The 17,534-nt window shown below is 41.9% G+C and overlaps 1 protein-coding gene across 1 annotated transcript in view; it reads left to right on the plus strand.

The window, feature by feature from the left end:
• PRICKLE1 (prickle planar cell polarity protein 1) overlaps positions 1 to 9,077 on the plus strand; it is a 112,902-nt gene extending 103,825 nt beyond the window's left edge. Inside the window, exons 6-8 of the mRNA XM_008063857.2 lie at positions 3,540 to 3,726; positions 4,655 to 5,518; positions 7,222 to 9,077. Coding sequence (XP_008062048.1) covers positions 3,540 to 3,726; positions 4,655 to 5,518; positions 7,222 to 8,078 — 1,908 coding nt within the window. The 3' untranslated portion in view covers positions 8,079 to 9,077. The remainder of the gene's footprint in view (positions 1 to 3,539; positions 3,727 to 4,654; positions 5,519 to 7,221) is intronic.
• The last annotated feature ends 8,457 nt before the right edge of the window (positions 9,078 to 17,534 follow it).

Genomic DNA, 17,534 nt, shown 5'->3' on the forward strand with positions numbered 1-17,534 from the left:
CTCACCTCAGCCTCCCAAAGGCACGGGATTACAGGCTGAGCCACCAAGCCCGGCTCAGAGACATCTTGCATACCCTTTCTCCCAGCTTCCCCTGATGTTAATATCTTATGTAACTAGGGTATATGTTTCAAAACTAAGACACTAAGGGCTGGGTGCCTGTAAAACTGGCACTTTGGGAGGCCAAGGCGGGAGGGATTGCTTGAGCTCAGGAGTTTGAGACCACCTGGGCAACATAGCGAGAACTTGTCTCTAAAAAATAAAAAAAAAACTTAAAAAAAAAAGAATCAAAACTAAGACATTAACATCGGTGTACCCCTAACTAAATTGTAGACTTTCTTCTACTAATGGTCCTTATTTAATCTAATGCAGAGTACCTCATTGCATTTACCTGTTACATCTTCTTAGTCTCCTTCAAGCTGCAACAGGAAACTATTAGTTTTTAGTTGTTTTTTTTTTTTTTTGGAAGATGTGGGGTACAATTCAGGGTTAGGTATACAACGTTGATTATGCAGGTATCTTTGTTGATGAGGTGTGCTCCTCCCTCCCCTAGCAGTTTCCCTCAATTGCCAATCCCACCACCCCTCCCCTGACAGTTTCTCACTGCTGCCAATCCCTTTATTATAGTATTATAATAATTGTTCAAGGTCAGCTTATGAGTGAGAACATATGGTACTCTGTTCTTTGTTTCTGTGTTAGATCACTGAGTATGATTGACTCTAAATCCAACCAAGTTCCTGTGAAGTTCATATGTTTGTCCTTCTTTATGGCTGAGTAATATTCCATTGTGTATATGTACCACATTTTTTATCCAGTCCAGCTTCGACTGGCAGCGTGGTTGGTTTCATGTCTTTGCTGTTGTGAATTCTGAAAGTTTTTAAAAATGATGATTTGCATTCTAAGTGAACTAATGCAGGAACAGAAAACCAAGCACCACATGTTTTCACTTATAAGTGGTAATTAAACTAAGAGTCTGTCAAAGCATAGGGAATGGTATAATGGATACTGGAGGCTCAGAAGGGGGACGGTGGGAAGGGGTGGAGAGACAAAAAACCCCCTATCAGGTACAGTGTGCACAAGTGGGAATGGTGGGTACATTTAAAGCCCAGACTTTGCCATTATATAACACATCCATGTAGCCAAAAATGATTTGTACCCATTAAAGCTTTTAAAATAGAGAGAGAAAAACAAGTAATTGATCACAAAAATTGAAAAAATAAAATGATATGAACATTTTTTGGAAACCAAAAATATACAAAATTTAAAAGTCCTTAATCTGGAGGAAGCCACCAGGTCAAACAAAGCATTATACACACAAATGCTGTTCATTCAATTCCAGCATCTGTGAAGCTATAACTGTGTTGACTCCACATTTTTTATGAGTTTTCCATCTATTAAAACACTAAATTACTTCATGAAATTATTTCAGTGTTACTGTGTTCTTTGCCAGATTATGCCAACAAAGTGTTACGGGGAGCAAAAATGTGACCAAATGAATTATCTCCAATGTAGAAACCTATTTTGTTTTTTAAAGTTTACACAAACATTTATTTCTTGTTTGCAACATTGTCCATTTCTGTTCTTGTTTTGTAGCTAAATCAAGTTAGATTTAAGCTTATGGTGGTAAGAAACTAAGTTCACTGTCTTGAGTTTTTTATTTTTTTTATTTTTATTTTTATTTTGAGTTGGAGTCTCACTCTGTTGCCCAGACTGGAGTGCAGTGGCCGCTCCCGGCCACCACAGCCTCGACCTGCTGGGCTCCGGCGATCCTTCTACCTCAGCCTTCCAAGTAGCTGGAACTACGGGCGCACACTATCACTCCTGGCTCATTTTTTATTTATTGTAGAGATGGAGATGAGGTCTCACCAAATTGCCCAGGCGGGTCTCGAACCCGCAGGCTCAGGCAATCCGCTCACCTCAGCCTGCCAAGGCACGGGATTACAGGCTGAGCCACTGAGCCCAGCTACTGTCTGAGTTTTTAAAAAGCCAGTGTCTGTCCGTTGCCTAGAAAATATGCAGTGGCTTGGCCTTTAAAGTAGAGAGAGAAAAACAAGTAATTGATCACAAAAATTGAAAAAATAAAATGATATGAACATTTTTTGGAAACCAAAAATATACAAAATTTAAAAGTCCTTAATCTGGAGGAAGCCACCAGGTCAAACAAAGGTGAAGTGAAGATTTAGAATTGTTAATGAAGTTATGATAAATATTGAGAGTATTATGCCTTCTAGGCATAGTAGAGAAGATATGAGATGTGAGCGATATATCAATATGCCTAGAAGTGATGTTAAAAAAGCAAGGATAAGGTTAATATAGATGTATGGCATTTTGGTAATTATGCGTTGTGCATAGTCTAATGAGTCGAAATCATTTATTTTAGTTAAACTAATCACCATATTCAGTTCATTCAAGTCCTTTTTGGACTCACTCATATGCGAGGCCTAGGGCTAGAATAGTAATAAGGGCTAGGGCCATAGTTAGCATAAGGTTAAGGTTCGTTGTATGGGTGGCTCAGGGAAGAGGAAGGAGAAGAGCAATTTCTAAGTCAAACAGGAGAAAAGTAATAGCAACTAGGAAGAATTTTATGGAGAATGGCAGGCGAGCTGATTCTGTTGGGTCGAAGCCACATTCATAGGGGCTGGATTTTTCTGTATATATATTTAGTTGTGGGAGTCAGAATGCAATTGAAACCAGGAGTAGTGCGAGTGTTATATTTGTAATTAGGGATAAAATTAAATTAATTATTCCTTCCTGGGTTATACCAGGGCTAATTGATTGGAAGTCAATTGTACTAATTAATACTAAAGGGATAGGACCCTCATCAATAGATAGAGACGTATAAGAATAGTCAGACTACGTCTACAAAATGTCAGTATCAGGCGGCGGCTTCAAACCCGAAATGATGGTTTGATGTAAAGTGGAATTTTAATTGTCGAAAGAAACAAATGGTTAGAAAAGTCGAACCGATGATAACATGGAGCCCGTGAAAGCCTGTGGCTATAAAGAAAGTCGACCCATAGACACTATCGGAGATGGTAAAAGATGTTTCAAAGTATTCTGATATTTGAAGCAGGGTAAAGTAAATGCCTAATATAATAGTAATTGATAGGGCTTGAAGTATTTGTTTACGATTGCCTTCTAGCAGGCTATGATGGGCTCATGTAATGGAAACGCCTGAGGCCAGTAAGACGGATGTGTTTAGTAAGGGTACTTCTATAGGATTTAGAGGATAAATACCTGCTGGGGGCCAGCAACCTCCTAGTTCAGGGGTCGGTGCTAGACTGGAGTGGTAAAAGGCTCAGAAGAAGCCCGCGAAGAAGAATACTTCTGAGATGATAAATAGGATTATGCCATATCGAAGACCTTTTTGTACAATTGATGTATGGTGGCCTTGAAAAGTTCCTTCTCGAATAATATCGCGTCATCATTGGTATATGGTTAGTGTATTTGTAATAAGGCCTAATATTAGGAGTATAAGGGAGTTGAAAACCACCTTCCCAATGGTTTTCTTTCATTCTGTGGTTTCATGTTTCTTTTTGAAGATAATTTTTGCGGATGAGTGCACAGAAGCTGAGGGTCGCCATTGGCACATGAAACACTTCTGCTGCCTTGAGTGTGAAACAGTTTTGGGAGGACAGAGGTATATCATGAAGGATGGCCGTCCATTCTGCTGTGGCTGTTTTGAGTCTCTCTACGCGGAGTACTGTGAAACCTGTGGAGAGCACATAGGTAAGTTCACAGCCAGCTGCTCTGCGCTGTCTTGTAGTCATTTGCCTGTCTGGTATTACTGTTTCTCTTTTTTTTTTTAATTTTTACTTGGGGTATAATTTACATATAGTGAAATGTAGAGATCTTAAATGTGTTAGTTGATGAATTTTGACAAATGAATATACAGTCAATTCTGGTTATTCACAGAAGTTGTGTTCTATAACGTTACCACCTTAGCTCCTAGGGGAAATACAGGGTTAGGTGCCTGTGAGCCTCTGGTCACTACAGTTTCATCAGCCCATCAGTATAAAACCTTGTTTCATATGTGTTTTGGTTTAAAGCCACTTTATTTAATACATATTGTTGATGCATTACCGTTGATCTCATGGCCAACAGCACTGTTCCTCAAGATTAAGAGCTTATCTAACACACATTTTCTCCATAAGGCACATCACAGTCTTCTTGCATTTACAAGTACTAGACAGCACTTCAGCATTACGCTTGGGGGTCATTTTAAAAAGCAAATTCACCAATAAAAAATTGCAAAAACCGTGGCACTAAAGAGACCATGAATAGGACCCTTGCTGACAGTGTAAGAGCTGAAACAACAAAAGACAGAGCATTGCTTTGACCTCAGCAGGGAACATGCATGTTGGTCAATTTAAATTTTCACCACACTACACATCTACAAATGACCATGAAAATGTTGTGAATATCTATTTGGGGGTTATGAATATATTTTAGCAAGTAGACAAATTCACAAATACAGAAGCCACGAACAATGATGATTAACTGTACTTGTGTAGCCCACACCCCAATCAAGATACAGATATTTCCATCACCCATGAGAGTTCCCCCGAGCCAATGCTTTATTTCTTTTCTCCGTTTCTTCCTTCTTCCTTTGTTTCAAGCATTAAACTATCACCTGTTCTGTCCTTTTTCAAAACAGGTGTCGACCATGCGCAGATGACCTATGATGGGCAGCACTGGCACGCCACAGAAGCGTGCTTTTCTTGTGCCCAGTGTAAAGCCTCTTTGTTGGGCTGCCCCTTTCTTCCCAAACAGGGTCAAATTTATTGCTCAAAAACATGCAGCCTAGGTGAAGACATCCATGCCTCTGATTCTTCTGACTCTGCATTTCAGTCAGCTCGGTCGAGAGACTCCAGAAGAAGTGTCCGAATGGGCAAAAGCAGTCGGTCAGCGGATCAGTGTAGACAGTCTCTCCTTTTGTCCCCTGCTCTGAACTACAAGTTTCCTGGCCTCTCAGGCAATGCAGATGACACCCTTTCTCGGAAATTGGATGATCTGAATCTCTCCAGGCAAGGAGCAAGTTTTGTCAATGAAGAATTTTGGAAAGGCAGAGTAGAGCATGAAGCCCCAGAAGAGCCTGAAGAATGGGCTGAGCATGAAGATTACATGACACAGCTCCTCCTCAAGTTTGGTGATAAAAGTCTCTTTCAGCAACAGCCCAGTGAGATGGATATTCGAGCCAACGAGCACTGGATATCTGATAACATGATTAAAAATAAGACTGAGTTGAAGCAAAATAACCAGAGCCTTGCAAGTAAAAAATACCAGTCTGATATGTATTGGGCACAGTCACAAGATGGACTGGGCGATTCTGCTTATGGCAGCCACCCAGGCCCTGCAAGCAGCAGAAGGCTCCAGGAACTGGATCTGGACCACGGGGCTTCGGGATATAATCACGATCAGACACAGTGGTATGAAGATTCCCTGGAGTGTTTGTCAGACTTGAAGCCAGAGCAAAGTGTTAGGGATTCGATGGATTCCTTGGCTTTGTCTAATATCACAGGTATGTAATCTAGGGGATATGGGAGATTTGAAAAAGGAACCACTAAAAAGCTTATTCAAAAAATTGTGATTCAGCAACAGTAGAGGCTATGTTATTTAAAACCATGGACCAAGGGAAGGCGTTTCATTTAAATGCCAAACACTGGCAAAACAAACCTGTGTGCACAGATCTATGTGTATAAAATATATTTTCAGTGCAGTCTTTTGGAATAGGTATTATTATCCCTGTTTTAAAGAGGGAGAGATTGATTTATTTGGATAAGGGAGGCTGCAACTGGATTGAGAGACATGCAGTTTGGATTGTGCTATATGAATTTTAAGATACTCAAATTGGTCTGCACACTTTATAAGCCTCCTTTTTTTACATTTTCCAGAACTTCACTGTGGCGGTAGATAGCTCAAAAATAGATGAACATTTTTTACTCAGATTACAAAATATTACTTTACTGTTGTCAAAACACATTCATATCATTATCCACATTTTATCTTTAAAGTGACCCTGAGCCATATAGAGTGGATGATATTGCTTGAATTACCAAGAGTCTAAACGCCTAACATTACATAGGTTCTATAATGGCAAGTTTGCAACAAGTCTTTGGATACAGAAATGTTGCTGTTGTATTGCTAGTTTTATAGTCAAACTAATGGCGTCCATTTCTTTCACAAAGGTTATGTTTCTGTAGTACGGGTAGGAAAAGCTTTAGCAGCTGCCCACCACTAGGAATGCCCTCTGCCATAACCCTGCAGTGATAAGGAGGAATAAGACGAAGCTACCCTCCTGGCTTCTGCAGACTTGTCAAAGATAAGGCCTGCTATATAGGGGAATTAGGGAAGAATGATGGGTGAGACAAGTTAGTGAGTACTTCCTGTCTGCCAGGTGCTATGCTGGTGTTTTTTAAATTTAAGAATGAAGTATCAGAAATAAACATAATCTGGTATACAGTAGTAGAAGCTGACATTCCTTGACAATAATAGGGTGAAAGACAAGCTCCCTTTAAAAAGTGGGAAGTTATATAGTCTCCAGTTGACCACGGTCCACACCACTCCCTATTGTCACTTACTGTCGGTTGGACTGTGTATATTTATCATAACAGTCCCAGGCCCTATTATAACAAAGAAAGTCAATATGTTTTGAGAAAAGCTTTAATACAAGATTAGTCTGGAAGTGGCATGTTTTACAAGTTGTAGGCAGAGAAGAATGGAAGGCCATCTGTGTCCCAATAAAACTTTACACACAGGCTGTTGGGCTGTGACTCACTGACCACTAGTCTCAGTGTAAGATGAGGAAGACTAGCCTATGATGGTGGCCATGTGGATGCCAAGGAAGGGATTGATTTGGGAGATGTTCAAATGAAGCAATGTGACTTTAATGGATTGAGAGGCAGACATGGCCGCATCTTATGTCTAAAAATGAATAAAGAGGCTTCTATGCAGAGCTGTTAAATTTCTGCTGTTCATGCCATGTGCTGTCACTAATCTTTGCCTCCAGAACAGCTGGGCGCATAAGAGAGGCTGTGCTCCTTGTATCAAAAACAAACTATATGCCTTTTCTCAATTGGTATATATACTTGTTGGCTCTCCCTAGTGGGTTTTAATCAAATTGGAAATTTTCTTTGAAATGTTTTCTCTCAGTAGCTTGTCTGTACTAATTGTAAGAATACTAGGATTTTTGAGAAGCACATCTTGTTTTTGCTTCCCTTCTAGGGGCTTCAGTGGATGGAGAAAGCAAGCCGAGGCCATCTTTATATTCCCTGCAAAATTTTGAGGAGATGGAGACAGAAGATTGTGAGAAAATGAGCAATATGGGAACTTTAAACTCTTCCATGCTGCACAGGAGTGCAGAGTCCTTAAAGAGTCTAAGTTCAGAGTTGTGTCCAGAAAAAATCATGCCTGAAGAGAAACCAGTACATCTGCCAGTGCTCAGAAGATCCAAGTCTCAGTCCAGACCACAGCAGGTCAAGTTTTCAGATGATGTCATTGATAATGGGAACTATGACATTGAAATCCGGCAGCCTCCAATGAGCGAAAGGACTCGGAGACGGGTCTACCATTTTGAAGAGAGGGGATCCAGGCCTCATCATCATCGCCGCAGAAGAAGTAGAAAGTCCCGCTCTGACAATGCCCTGAATCTTGTTACAGAAAGAAAATACTCTCCCAAGGACAGACTGCGGCTCTACACCCCCGATAACTATGAGAAATTCATACAGAATAAAAGTGCACGGGAGATCCAAGCATACATCCAGAATGCTGATCTCTATGGACAGTACGCCCACGCCACTTCCGATTATGCGCTGCAGAACCCGGGAATGAGTAGATTTCTGGGACTCTATGGTGAGGACGATGATTCCTGGTGTTCCTCCTCTTCCTCCTCTTCTGACTCAGAAGAAGAAGGATATTTTCTGGGACAACCAATCCCTCAACCCCGGCCACAGAGATTCACCTACTATACAGATGACCTTTCTAGTCCAACTTCTGCACTTCCCACCCCTCAGTTTGGTCAGAGGACAACTAAACCCAAGAAGAAAAAGGGACACAAGGGCAAAAATTGTATTATTTCTTAACTGAGTAGTGATGGAGATCATTTGTTTAAAACTTAGCCATTAACCATCTGAGTCCTATCTTTTTTCTTCTATAGGAAGGTTATGAATAGTTAAGTGCTTTCTTTGCCCTTGTAAATGAGAACCTAACTGCTGTTTACGTGTCAGATTAACATTTGAAAGGTGTGATTTCTCCAGTTTACCCTCTTGGATGGTGCCAGGTTGATGGGACATCTTGTGCCTATCAGGTGCATTACAGTTTTATACTGCTGCTTCAGTCTCCAACCCTCAAGGGAATACTCGAAGATACTGTCTCAAGGTGATTGGACGGGGGTATTGATTTTACAAGATGGAGAACTCTAGCCGCCTTTGTAAAGCAATAGTGTTTGTCATTTATGTAAGTCAGGACGGCTCAGGCCCTGATCAGTCTGTCTTGGTATGAGGCATGCACGTCGTCACAATGACCTAGCTGACACTGTGCATCTTAGTGTGCAAGGCCAACTTGTCCCCTTCAGCCCTCTTTAGCCAGGTAAACATTGTATTGTATTAGCGCCAGCTACAGATTGAAAAAAAATTGCTATTTATAATGTAGTATTTCACAGACGTAAGTGTATTCCTAATTTAACGGTGCAAATATTAATGTATATACTGTACAGTTCAGATTTTAAAGCTGATATTTTTATACCCCTGAATTGTAAAACGTTTGTTACGCTGCAGTGCTAGATTTGCTAGGGAACCAGAAACAGCATTTATGGATGAAATGATCGCTTGTATTTTAGCCAGGGTTTGTAAGTTTAGATGGTCAAATTTATATTGCCTAGTGATGGAAAGTTCAACATTTTTGATTTTTCAATATTAAAAAAAGCTCTGTATGCATGGTGGGGCTATGTAAATACTCTTTAAAACTATGGCCCTATTAATCTTACGAGTGTTATTTATGGGTCAAGCAATGTAAACTGTATAAATGTAAAAACAAACAAACAAAACACACATAATCCCTGGAATACATGGTAAAAACAAGTAGAAGGTGTTTGAGTGAATTTTTTCCCTCTGGGGGGGGAGGGGGAATGCCTTTCTTACTCTCAGCAAGATGATGCTTATCTCAAGGGAAGAGACCAAAACTACAAGTATCTGCTTTTGTGGCAGAGAACTTTGTAGATTTTTATTTAAAGAAAGCTTATTCCTTTTTATCCTTCCCCTTCTAGTTAATTTGTTGGCCCTTAAAATAGTCTTGAAAACTGGGTCTTCTAGTTTTGTTTTTCTTTTAAATCTTAGAGGATGCTGTGCCACTGAGTACTTCAAGTTAATATGAGGTTCTAGTTCAAAGGAAAATTATGTTGGATTTGAACTAATTAACAGATAGTTTGATATGTGCCATTCTTCCATATATGTTTCAATCCTAACTAAAGATCTTAGTGACATCTAGGATCTTTAGCGAGATATTGAATAAATGCTTAATAAATAACAAACTACCTATCTGAATACAAATCTTTGCCAGCATATCCAGATAACTTCCATTTTGTGCCTCTGTTCAGGCATGATTTATTTTGCAGTCATTATATCTTTAACAGTCCTCCATTTGACTCCTGTGTGTCCACATGCCCCCACTAGTAGGTAGGAAATAGGACTTCAGGCACAGAGGCATTTATCTCTGTATTTACTGGAGCGGGGCAAAGCTGTCAAGCCCTGGGGAAAAATCCACTCTAGGTAAACCAGTAGATCACTGCCTCCCCATGCCCATCCCTGGATTGGGCACAGGTTAGTATCTGGGCAAGACAAACGCCCTTCAGAAGATCACCTGTGGTGAGAGCGCACTTTACTCAGTCACTGTGTCATCATTTCCTGGTCTGGTGCATTTTAAAAATATATCCAAATGAAAGGAGGTGTATGCACATGGTAAAGAAATTCAAACAGGATGAAGACAGTGAAGTGTCTCCTTTCATTCTTCAATCCTAGTCCCCCATTCCGCTCTACAGAAATAACCACTCTTACCCAGTTCTAGTGCATCCTTCAGATGTTCAAATCATATCGTTGTCTTTTTATTTTTATTATTATTATTGTTTTTGGTTGGAGTCTCACTCTGTCACCCAGACTGGACCTCGACCTGCTGGGCTCCGGCAATCCTTCCGCCTCAGCCTTCTAAGTAGCTGAAACTACAGGCATGCGCTATCATGCCCGGCTAATTTTTTTTTTTTTTTTATTGTAGAGATGAGGTCTCGCTTGCCCAGGCGGGTCTCCAACCTGCGGGCTCAGGCAATCCACTCACCTCGGCCTCCCAAAGTGCTGGGATTACGGGCTGAGCCACTAAGCCCGGCCACATTGTGTCTTTTTAAAACACGGTAGTGAACTATGGCCAGGTACAGTGGCTCATACCTATAATCCCAGCACTTTTGGGAGGCTGAGGTGGGAGGATTGCTGGAGGCCAGGAGTTTGAGACCAGCCTGGACAACGTAGCAAGACCTCGTCTCTACCAAAAAAAAAAAATGAGCCAGGCATGGTGGTGTGTGCCTTGAGTCCCAGATACTCAGGTGGCTGAGGCAGGAGAATCACTTGAGTCCAAGAGTTCAAGGCTGTGGGAAGCTGTGATCATGCCACTGCACTCCAGCCTTGGTGACAGAGTAAAATCCTGTCTCTCCTACCATCACCCTTCCCAAAAAAAGTTGTAAACATATGCTGTAAGTTGCATACAGGCCTACCTAATTCTTTCAATGAATGCTGAATAGCCTATTTTTGGATGTACCTTTAACCAGTCCCTTTAACAATGAACTTGAATTTCTTAATACATACTTTATCCTATGATGGTACATGTGCACAGAAACTGGGACATAATTACTGGGACAAAGTTTATCTATTTAAAATAGATAAATCCTAGCCGGGCTCGGTGGCTCAGCCTGTAATCCTGCGCCTTTGGGAGACTGAGGTGAGTGGATTGCCTGAGCCCGCAGGTTCGAGACCTGCCTGGGCAACTTGGTGAGACCTCATCTCTACAATAAATCAAAAATTAGCTGGACGTGGTAGTGTACACCTGTAGTTCCAGCTACTTGGATGGCTGAGGCGGAAGGATCGCTGGAGTCCAGCAAGTCGAGGCTGCGGTGGCCAGGAGCAGCCACTGCACTCCAGTCTGGGCGACGGAGTGAGACTCCAACTCAAAACCAAAGCAAAACAAAACAAAAAAAAACAATAAAATAGATAAATCTTAAAAACAGATCTATTTAAAAACGGGATATTGACAGTTTATCTCCAAAAGAAATTCTGACTTACATAATGTATTAGAGTACTTATTCCATCACAATCTCTTGATGTTTAGCAGATTTCTTGATTTTGAAGAAATTTTCAGAATTTATGCTGCAAACAGATTGCTTAGAAAAGACGGTTGCAATATATTGCTTATAAAGGATGGTTAACAAATAGTAAGCAGGTGAGAGCCTGAAAGTTCAAGTACACTCACAAAAGATAAGGGATACATAGACTGCCAGATGCTGAAAGCAGTGCAGACATTTATTCACAATGATAATGTTTCAAGCTTAAAAATTAATCCCAGGCCAGGCCCGGTGCCTCAGCCTGTAATCCCAGCACTTTGGGAGGCCCAGGCGAGTGGATTGCCTGAGCCCGCGGGTTTGAGACCAACCTGGGCAAGACCTCATCTCTACAATAAGATTTTAAAAATTAGGCCAGGCATGGTAGCGTGCGCCTGTCGTTCCAGCTAATTGGAAGACAGGCGGAAGAATCGCCAGAGCCCGGCAGGTCGACGCTGGGGTGGCCGTGAGTGTGCCACTGCACTCCAGCCTGGGCAACGGAGTGAGACTCCAACTCAAAAAAAAAAAAAAATAATCCCAGTTAGTAGCAATAACAATATTATGTGCAAAGGGGAGCAACTGCCTTGCAGTTAGGCAAGAAAATAAAGTCTATAGTTGCTAAAAGGTGATATAGTCTAATTCCGGAGTTCCTAACCCCAGGGCTGTGGACCAGTACTGGTCTGTGATCTGTTAGGAAGCGGGCCGCACAGCTGGAGGTGAGTGGCAGGCAATTGAGTGACGTTTTATCTGTATTTACAGCTGTTCCCCATCACTTGCATTACTGTCTGGGCCCCATCTCCTGTCAGATCAGCTGTGGTGTCAGATTCTCATAGGAGCGCGAACTCTATTGTGAACTGCGCAGGCGAGGTATCTAGGCTGCGTGCTCCTTATGAGAATCTGATGCCTGATCATCTGAGGTGGAGCTGAGGTGGTGATGCTAGCTCTGGAGAGCGGCTGCAAACACAGATTAACATTAGCAGTGAGGTCTGACTGCACATTCCCACCCCACACCCAGGTCCGTGGAAAAATTGTCTTCCATGAAACTGGTCCCTGATGTCAAAAGTATCTGATCAATCACTTAAACTTCCAAATGTGGTCCCAAGATAAATATCCGATGTTAAAACACTGCATCTAACAGAGTGAGTGCTACTGGGTGAAGGAGAACCCTAATAGTTGCATTTTCTTCAGAAGACACAACAGGGAACGTTCTGCCCAAGGCCTGTGGAAGAACACTGGCAAAGAGTCAACACGAACGCCTTTCAGCTATTAAAAGATAATGATTCACTTTGCATGTGCATTTGCTGCTTTCTGCACTCTGCTTTCTAGTTTAATCAAAGTATCAGAAGACAAAGGAGACAGTACTTACTGTCTAATGACAGACGCTTTAGTCATGGGTCTTATGAACCAGATGGTAAAATTGGAATGGGCACCCAAGACGGCTAGGTCTGCATGTATGGCATGTGTCCCTGCCCAGTGTGATGTTTGGGCAGTGGGACCCAGGGCTTTAGATTGTGCTGAAAGTATTGTATTGGGTGGACATATTTCAGGAATGCCTGGAGGATGTCGGAACAATTTGTAACATGGTGTGGCCACACTTCGGTTTCTCGAGCTGCTATTTTCTCTTGGATGACTGCCATGGAAAGAACCAGTGTTGCTCGGCCATCAGATTTTTCAAGGGAAGCCAGGAATCTGAACTTTTGTTGAAATCTCCCAGCTTTTATTTTATTTATTTATTTTTTAATTTTTTTTTGAGTTGGAGTCTCACTCTGTTGCCCAGACTGGAGGGCAGTGGCACGCTTCCAGCCACCACAGCCTTGTCCTGCTGGGCTCCGGCGATCCTGCCACCTCAGCCTTCCAAGTAGCTGTAACTACAGGCGCTCTACCACCTCCGGCTAATTTTTTGTAGAGATGAGGTCTCGCCAAGTTGCCGAGGCAGGTCTTGAACCCGCGGGCTCAGGTAATACACTCACCTCAGCCTCCCAAAGCACGAGATTACAGGCTGAGCCACCGAGCCTGGCTGAAATCTCCCAGCTTTTAAATGCTAGCAACTAATTCAAATGTTTCTGAAACATTGTTGACCAAAATGAGGCTTCTATCAGCCAGTCTCCAACTCCTGAGTCATAAATTCAGGAGTCTGAAGCTGATTCCTCTATCTCTTAGAGCTGGCTAGGGGAGGCACAACTAATTGCTGTTTATAGAAATACATGTGACCCCTTTTGGATGCACAAATAAGAAAAATTATTGAGCTCTAAAAAGGTTTCCACTAAATGCCTCATTATCAATTCAATGCTAGTAACATGGTGATAAAACTCCATTTTAATTAGTCAAATGAGAAAATTGCTCATTGCCTGGTTAGATTCTCTAGCCATTCACTGAAACCATTTAAAAACAGAAGGAATTCTCCTTTATCATCTCATGGGTTTTCTGTAAACTCTCAAACACATTAGAAAAACTTCCAGGTAAACTGGGACAAGGAAAAACGTAAAAGAAATAACTGAATTTTGAGCCTTTGAGCTCACATTTTGCCACCGTTATAGAATCACAAGTTTTACTAGGGGAATAAAGTTTAAGGGTTGCTTTTTTTTTTTTTTTTTTTTGAGACAAAGTCTTGCTCTGCTGCCCAAGTGGGAGTGCAGTGGTGTGATCCTAGCTCACTGCAGCCTTGAATTCCTGGTCTCAAGCAATCCTCAGCCTCCTGAGTAAAGCTGGGACTACAGGTATCTGCCACCACGCAGGACTAATTCTTAAAGAATTTTAAGAATGGGGTCTTGCTATGTTGCCCAGGTTGGTCTCGAATTCCTGACTTCAAGTAACCCTTCTGCTTCAGCCTCCTGAGTAGCTGGCACTACAGATATGAAACACAATCCTCAGCTAAGGCACAACTAATTGTCTGGAATCAAATTATTTGAGAGTGGGTTGCAAGTTATTTTAAAAGTTGGTGTAATAGCACTTTGTGAAAGAAAAATTGAGGCTTAAAAAGATATGGGGGCCGGGCTCAGTGGCTCAGCCTGTAATCCCGCGTCTTTGGGAGGCTGAGGTGAGTGGATTGCCTGAGCCTGCGAGTTTGAGAACCGCCTGGACAGGCGAGACCTCATCTCTACAATAAATCAAAAAATCAACCGGGCGTGGTAGCGCGTGCCTATAGTTCCAGCTACTTGGAAGGCTGAGACTCCAACTCAAAAAAAAAAAAAAGATATAGGGAAGAGAATGCGGGGGGAAGTAAGATACAGAGCGTATAGCCTTGGTCACAGAATTAGCCAATTTTTTCTGTTTGAACAAACCTAGCTTGGTCAAACATTCCCATATTAAGGATTTTAAAATCAATTTTAAGCCTCAACTTTTCTTTTGCATCTCTGTGGGCACAAAGTGCTATTACACCAACTTTTAAAATAACTTGCAACCCACTCTCAAATAATTTGATTCCAGACAATGTTAACAGTACCAATAAGATGAATTTTGGCTAGTGTGGTAGCTCATGCCTATAATGCTAGCACTTTTGGGAGGCCAAGGTGAAAGGACTGCTTGAGCTCAGGTGTTCAAGACCAACCTGGACAACATAGCAAGACTTCATCTCTACAAAAAAAAAAAAAAAAAAATTTAGCTGGGCATTGTGGTGCATGCCCTCAGTCTCAGCTACTCAGGAGGCAAGGCAGGAGGATTACCTGAGCCCAGGAGGTTGAGGCTGCAGTGAGCCTAATCATACCACTGCATTTCAGCCTGGGTGACAGCGTGACATCCCAACTCAAAAAAAAAAAAAAAGAAAGAAAGAAAAAGAAAAAACAAAGAACCTTGAATACTAATAATCATTTTAGCATTTTTAGGTAACTAAACCAAGCAACACTGGAAAAGATGCTACAAATCTGATATAAATCCACCACAAAGTTGATCTTGCAGACTGGTACAAAGCACACCAGACTCTAGGAGTCAGGAGATCTGGGTTAGGAGACCCACCTCGCTCATTAGCTCAAGCTGGTTAAGTGCTCTGACCCAGTTTCCACTGCCGTAAAAGGAGAGCACAAGACCAGCTCAAAGGCTTCCTTCCAGCTTCAGTATTCTGTGGAGACTGAACTGAATTTATCAGGTCAGTCAGCAGAAGAGTCCTCCCACTCAGCATAAAGTATACTCTCCCTTACCAAGATACTTGTCTGGCAAGGATTCCTGAAAGGATGACATTCCCCTACCAATCATCCCACCCCCAACAAAGACCAGGGCTTGTGGCAGTTGGGAACTTTAGAGAGGGATGATTTTTAAAATATTAATGTTGGGGATTTTGCTTGAGCACAAGGTTAAACTAAATCCTTGGGGATGGTCATGTCTCTGTCAGTGCCTATGCTTCAAGTTGGCGTTAAGTAGACAGTTGGGAGACTACAGAACACGTGGAGGGCAAGATACTCTACTCCTTTCATGTTATTTCTCCCTAGTTACCAGAAGGAATAGTAAGACTTTCCCTCTACATCTCGGAAACTGCTACTGGCAGCAATCTTAGTCTTGAATCTCTGAACATGCTGTAAGCAAAACTGAAAAAGTGCTATGTTTAATTAATCTCAGTTCCTAGAACGGGAGAGTTGTGTTACCAGGCTCATTCCACTTTACACAACTCTTCTCAGACTCCACCATGAGCAGCCAAAGATTCTGAATCCTGAGCTGTGCTGTGGCTGAGGGAACTGTGAGGCTATGTGCTGCTTGCTCCTAACAATTGCTCCCTATGAACTCCAATGATGTTTCCTAAAGTCGCTCCAAAGCAGAAGTCAAAGGAACCAGTATGGACCTTAGAAACAAGAGAGAATAAAGAGAAAAACAAGAAAAATCTACCAAACTAGGACTAAGTTTTTCAAAAGTTTTTTGTTAAATCATTAATTTTACATTAGACATTGACTGCACATACAACAAAAGTCTAGTATTAGGCCGGGTGCAGTAGCTCACAGCGATAATCCCAGCACTTTGCAAGGTGGAGGCAAGAAAATTGCCTGAGCCCAGGGGTTGGAGACCAGCCTGGGTAACTTGGCGAGACCATACCTTTATAATTAAAAAAAAAAAAAAAATTAGCTGAGTATGGCAGCACATGCCTGTGGTTCCAGCTACTTGGAAGGCTGAGGTAGAAGGATCGCCTGAGCCCAGGAGGTTGAGGCTGCAGTGGCTGTGAGCGTGCCGCTGCATTGTCCAGCCTAGGCAACGGAGTGAGACTGGCTCAAAAAAAAAAAAAGCAGCTGGGCTCGGTGGCTAAGCCTGTAATCCCGCGCATTGGGAGGCTGAGGTGAGTGGATTGCCTGAGCCCGCGGGTTCGAGACCTGCCTGGGCAACTTGGTGAGACCTCATCTCTACAATAAATCAAAAATTAGCTGGGTGTGGTAGCGCGCGCCTGTAGTTCTAGCTACTTGGCAGCCTGAGGCGGAAGGATCGCCGAGCCCAGCAGGTCGAGGCTGCGGTGGCTGGGAGCGGCCATTGCACTCCAGTCTGGGTGACAGAGTGAGACTCCAACTCAAAAAACAAAACAAAACAAAACAAAAACAAAGCTAGTATTTACTGGAATCAGGATTTTAACCAGTATTGAATGCCAAACTTTTCCTCTTCTTCCAAGAACACTGAGCTTAGAGTTCAAAGATTTGGAGAAAAATCCTAGCTCTGTCACTTGTCACTAGCTATATGGCCAAGGCAAAGCATAACTTCTCGTCTTTGACAGTAAAATGAGAATACCATTCTCATCAGTAATGTATATTACGTGTCTTGTGAACCACAAACCACCAGAATGGTGGTTCTAACCTTGTTCAGGTAGCGAAATAATGGAAAAATATGGTTCACCTCAGAATTCTGTAAAATACATAGTATACTAAACCTGAAATAAACATTTCAAACTACATGCAATGTAGTAAACTAGATTCTACTCTACAAAAGTAGAATGGAAAGGTTTTTTTTTTAAGTAATGAGAATAAACTTTAAAACTTTAAACAATTTTAGTGATAATGGTCTAGCATTAGGATACCAACAATCCATAAGAGCAGAGTTCAAAAAACAACATGCTGTGTCTGTTACCATACAAATGTACACAAGGTTGTAGTAATATTTGTCACTAAGACTTTCAATAAAGTCTTAACTCAGTGAACTGGCAGTCTTTTATACAATCAATCCCCATTATTCCAATACTTTCATTATGACGGAAATACAGTAGGGGGCAGCCTCCTCAGGG

This window comes from Carlito syrichta, unplaced genomic scaffold (assembly GCF_000164805.1).
Source record: "Carlito syrichta isolate Samal-C Ts95f unplaced genomic scaffold, Tarsius_syrichta-2.0.1 Scaffold307107, whole genome shotgun sequence".
Taxonomy (NCBI): Eukaryota; Metazoa; Chordata; class Mammalia; order Primates; family Tarsiidae; genus Carlito; species Carlito syrichta.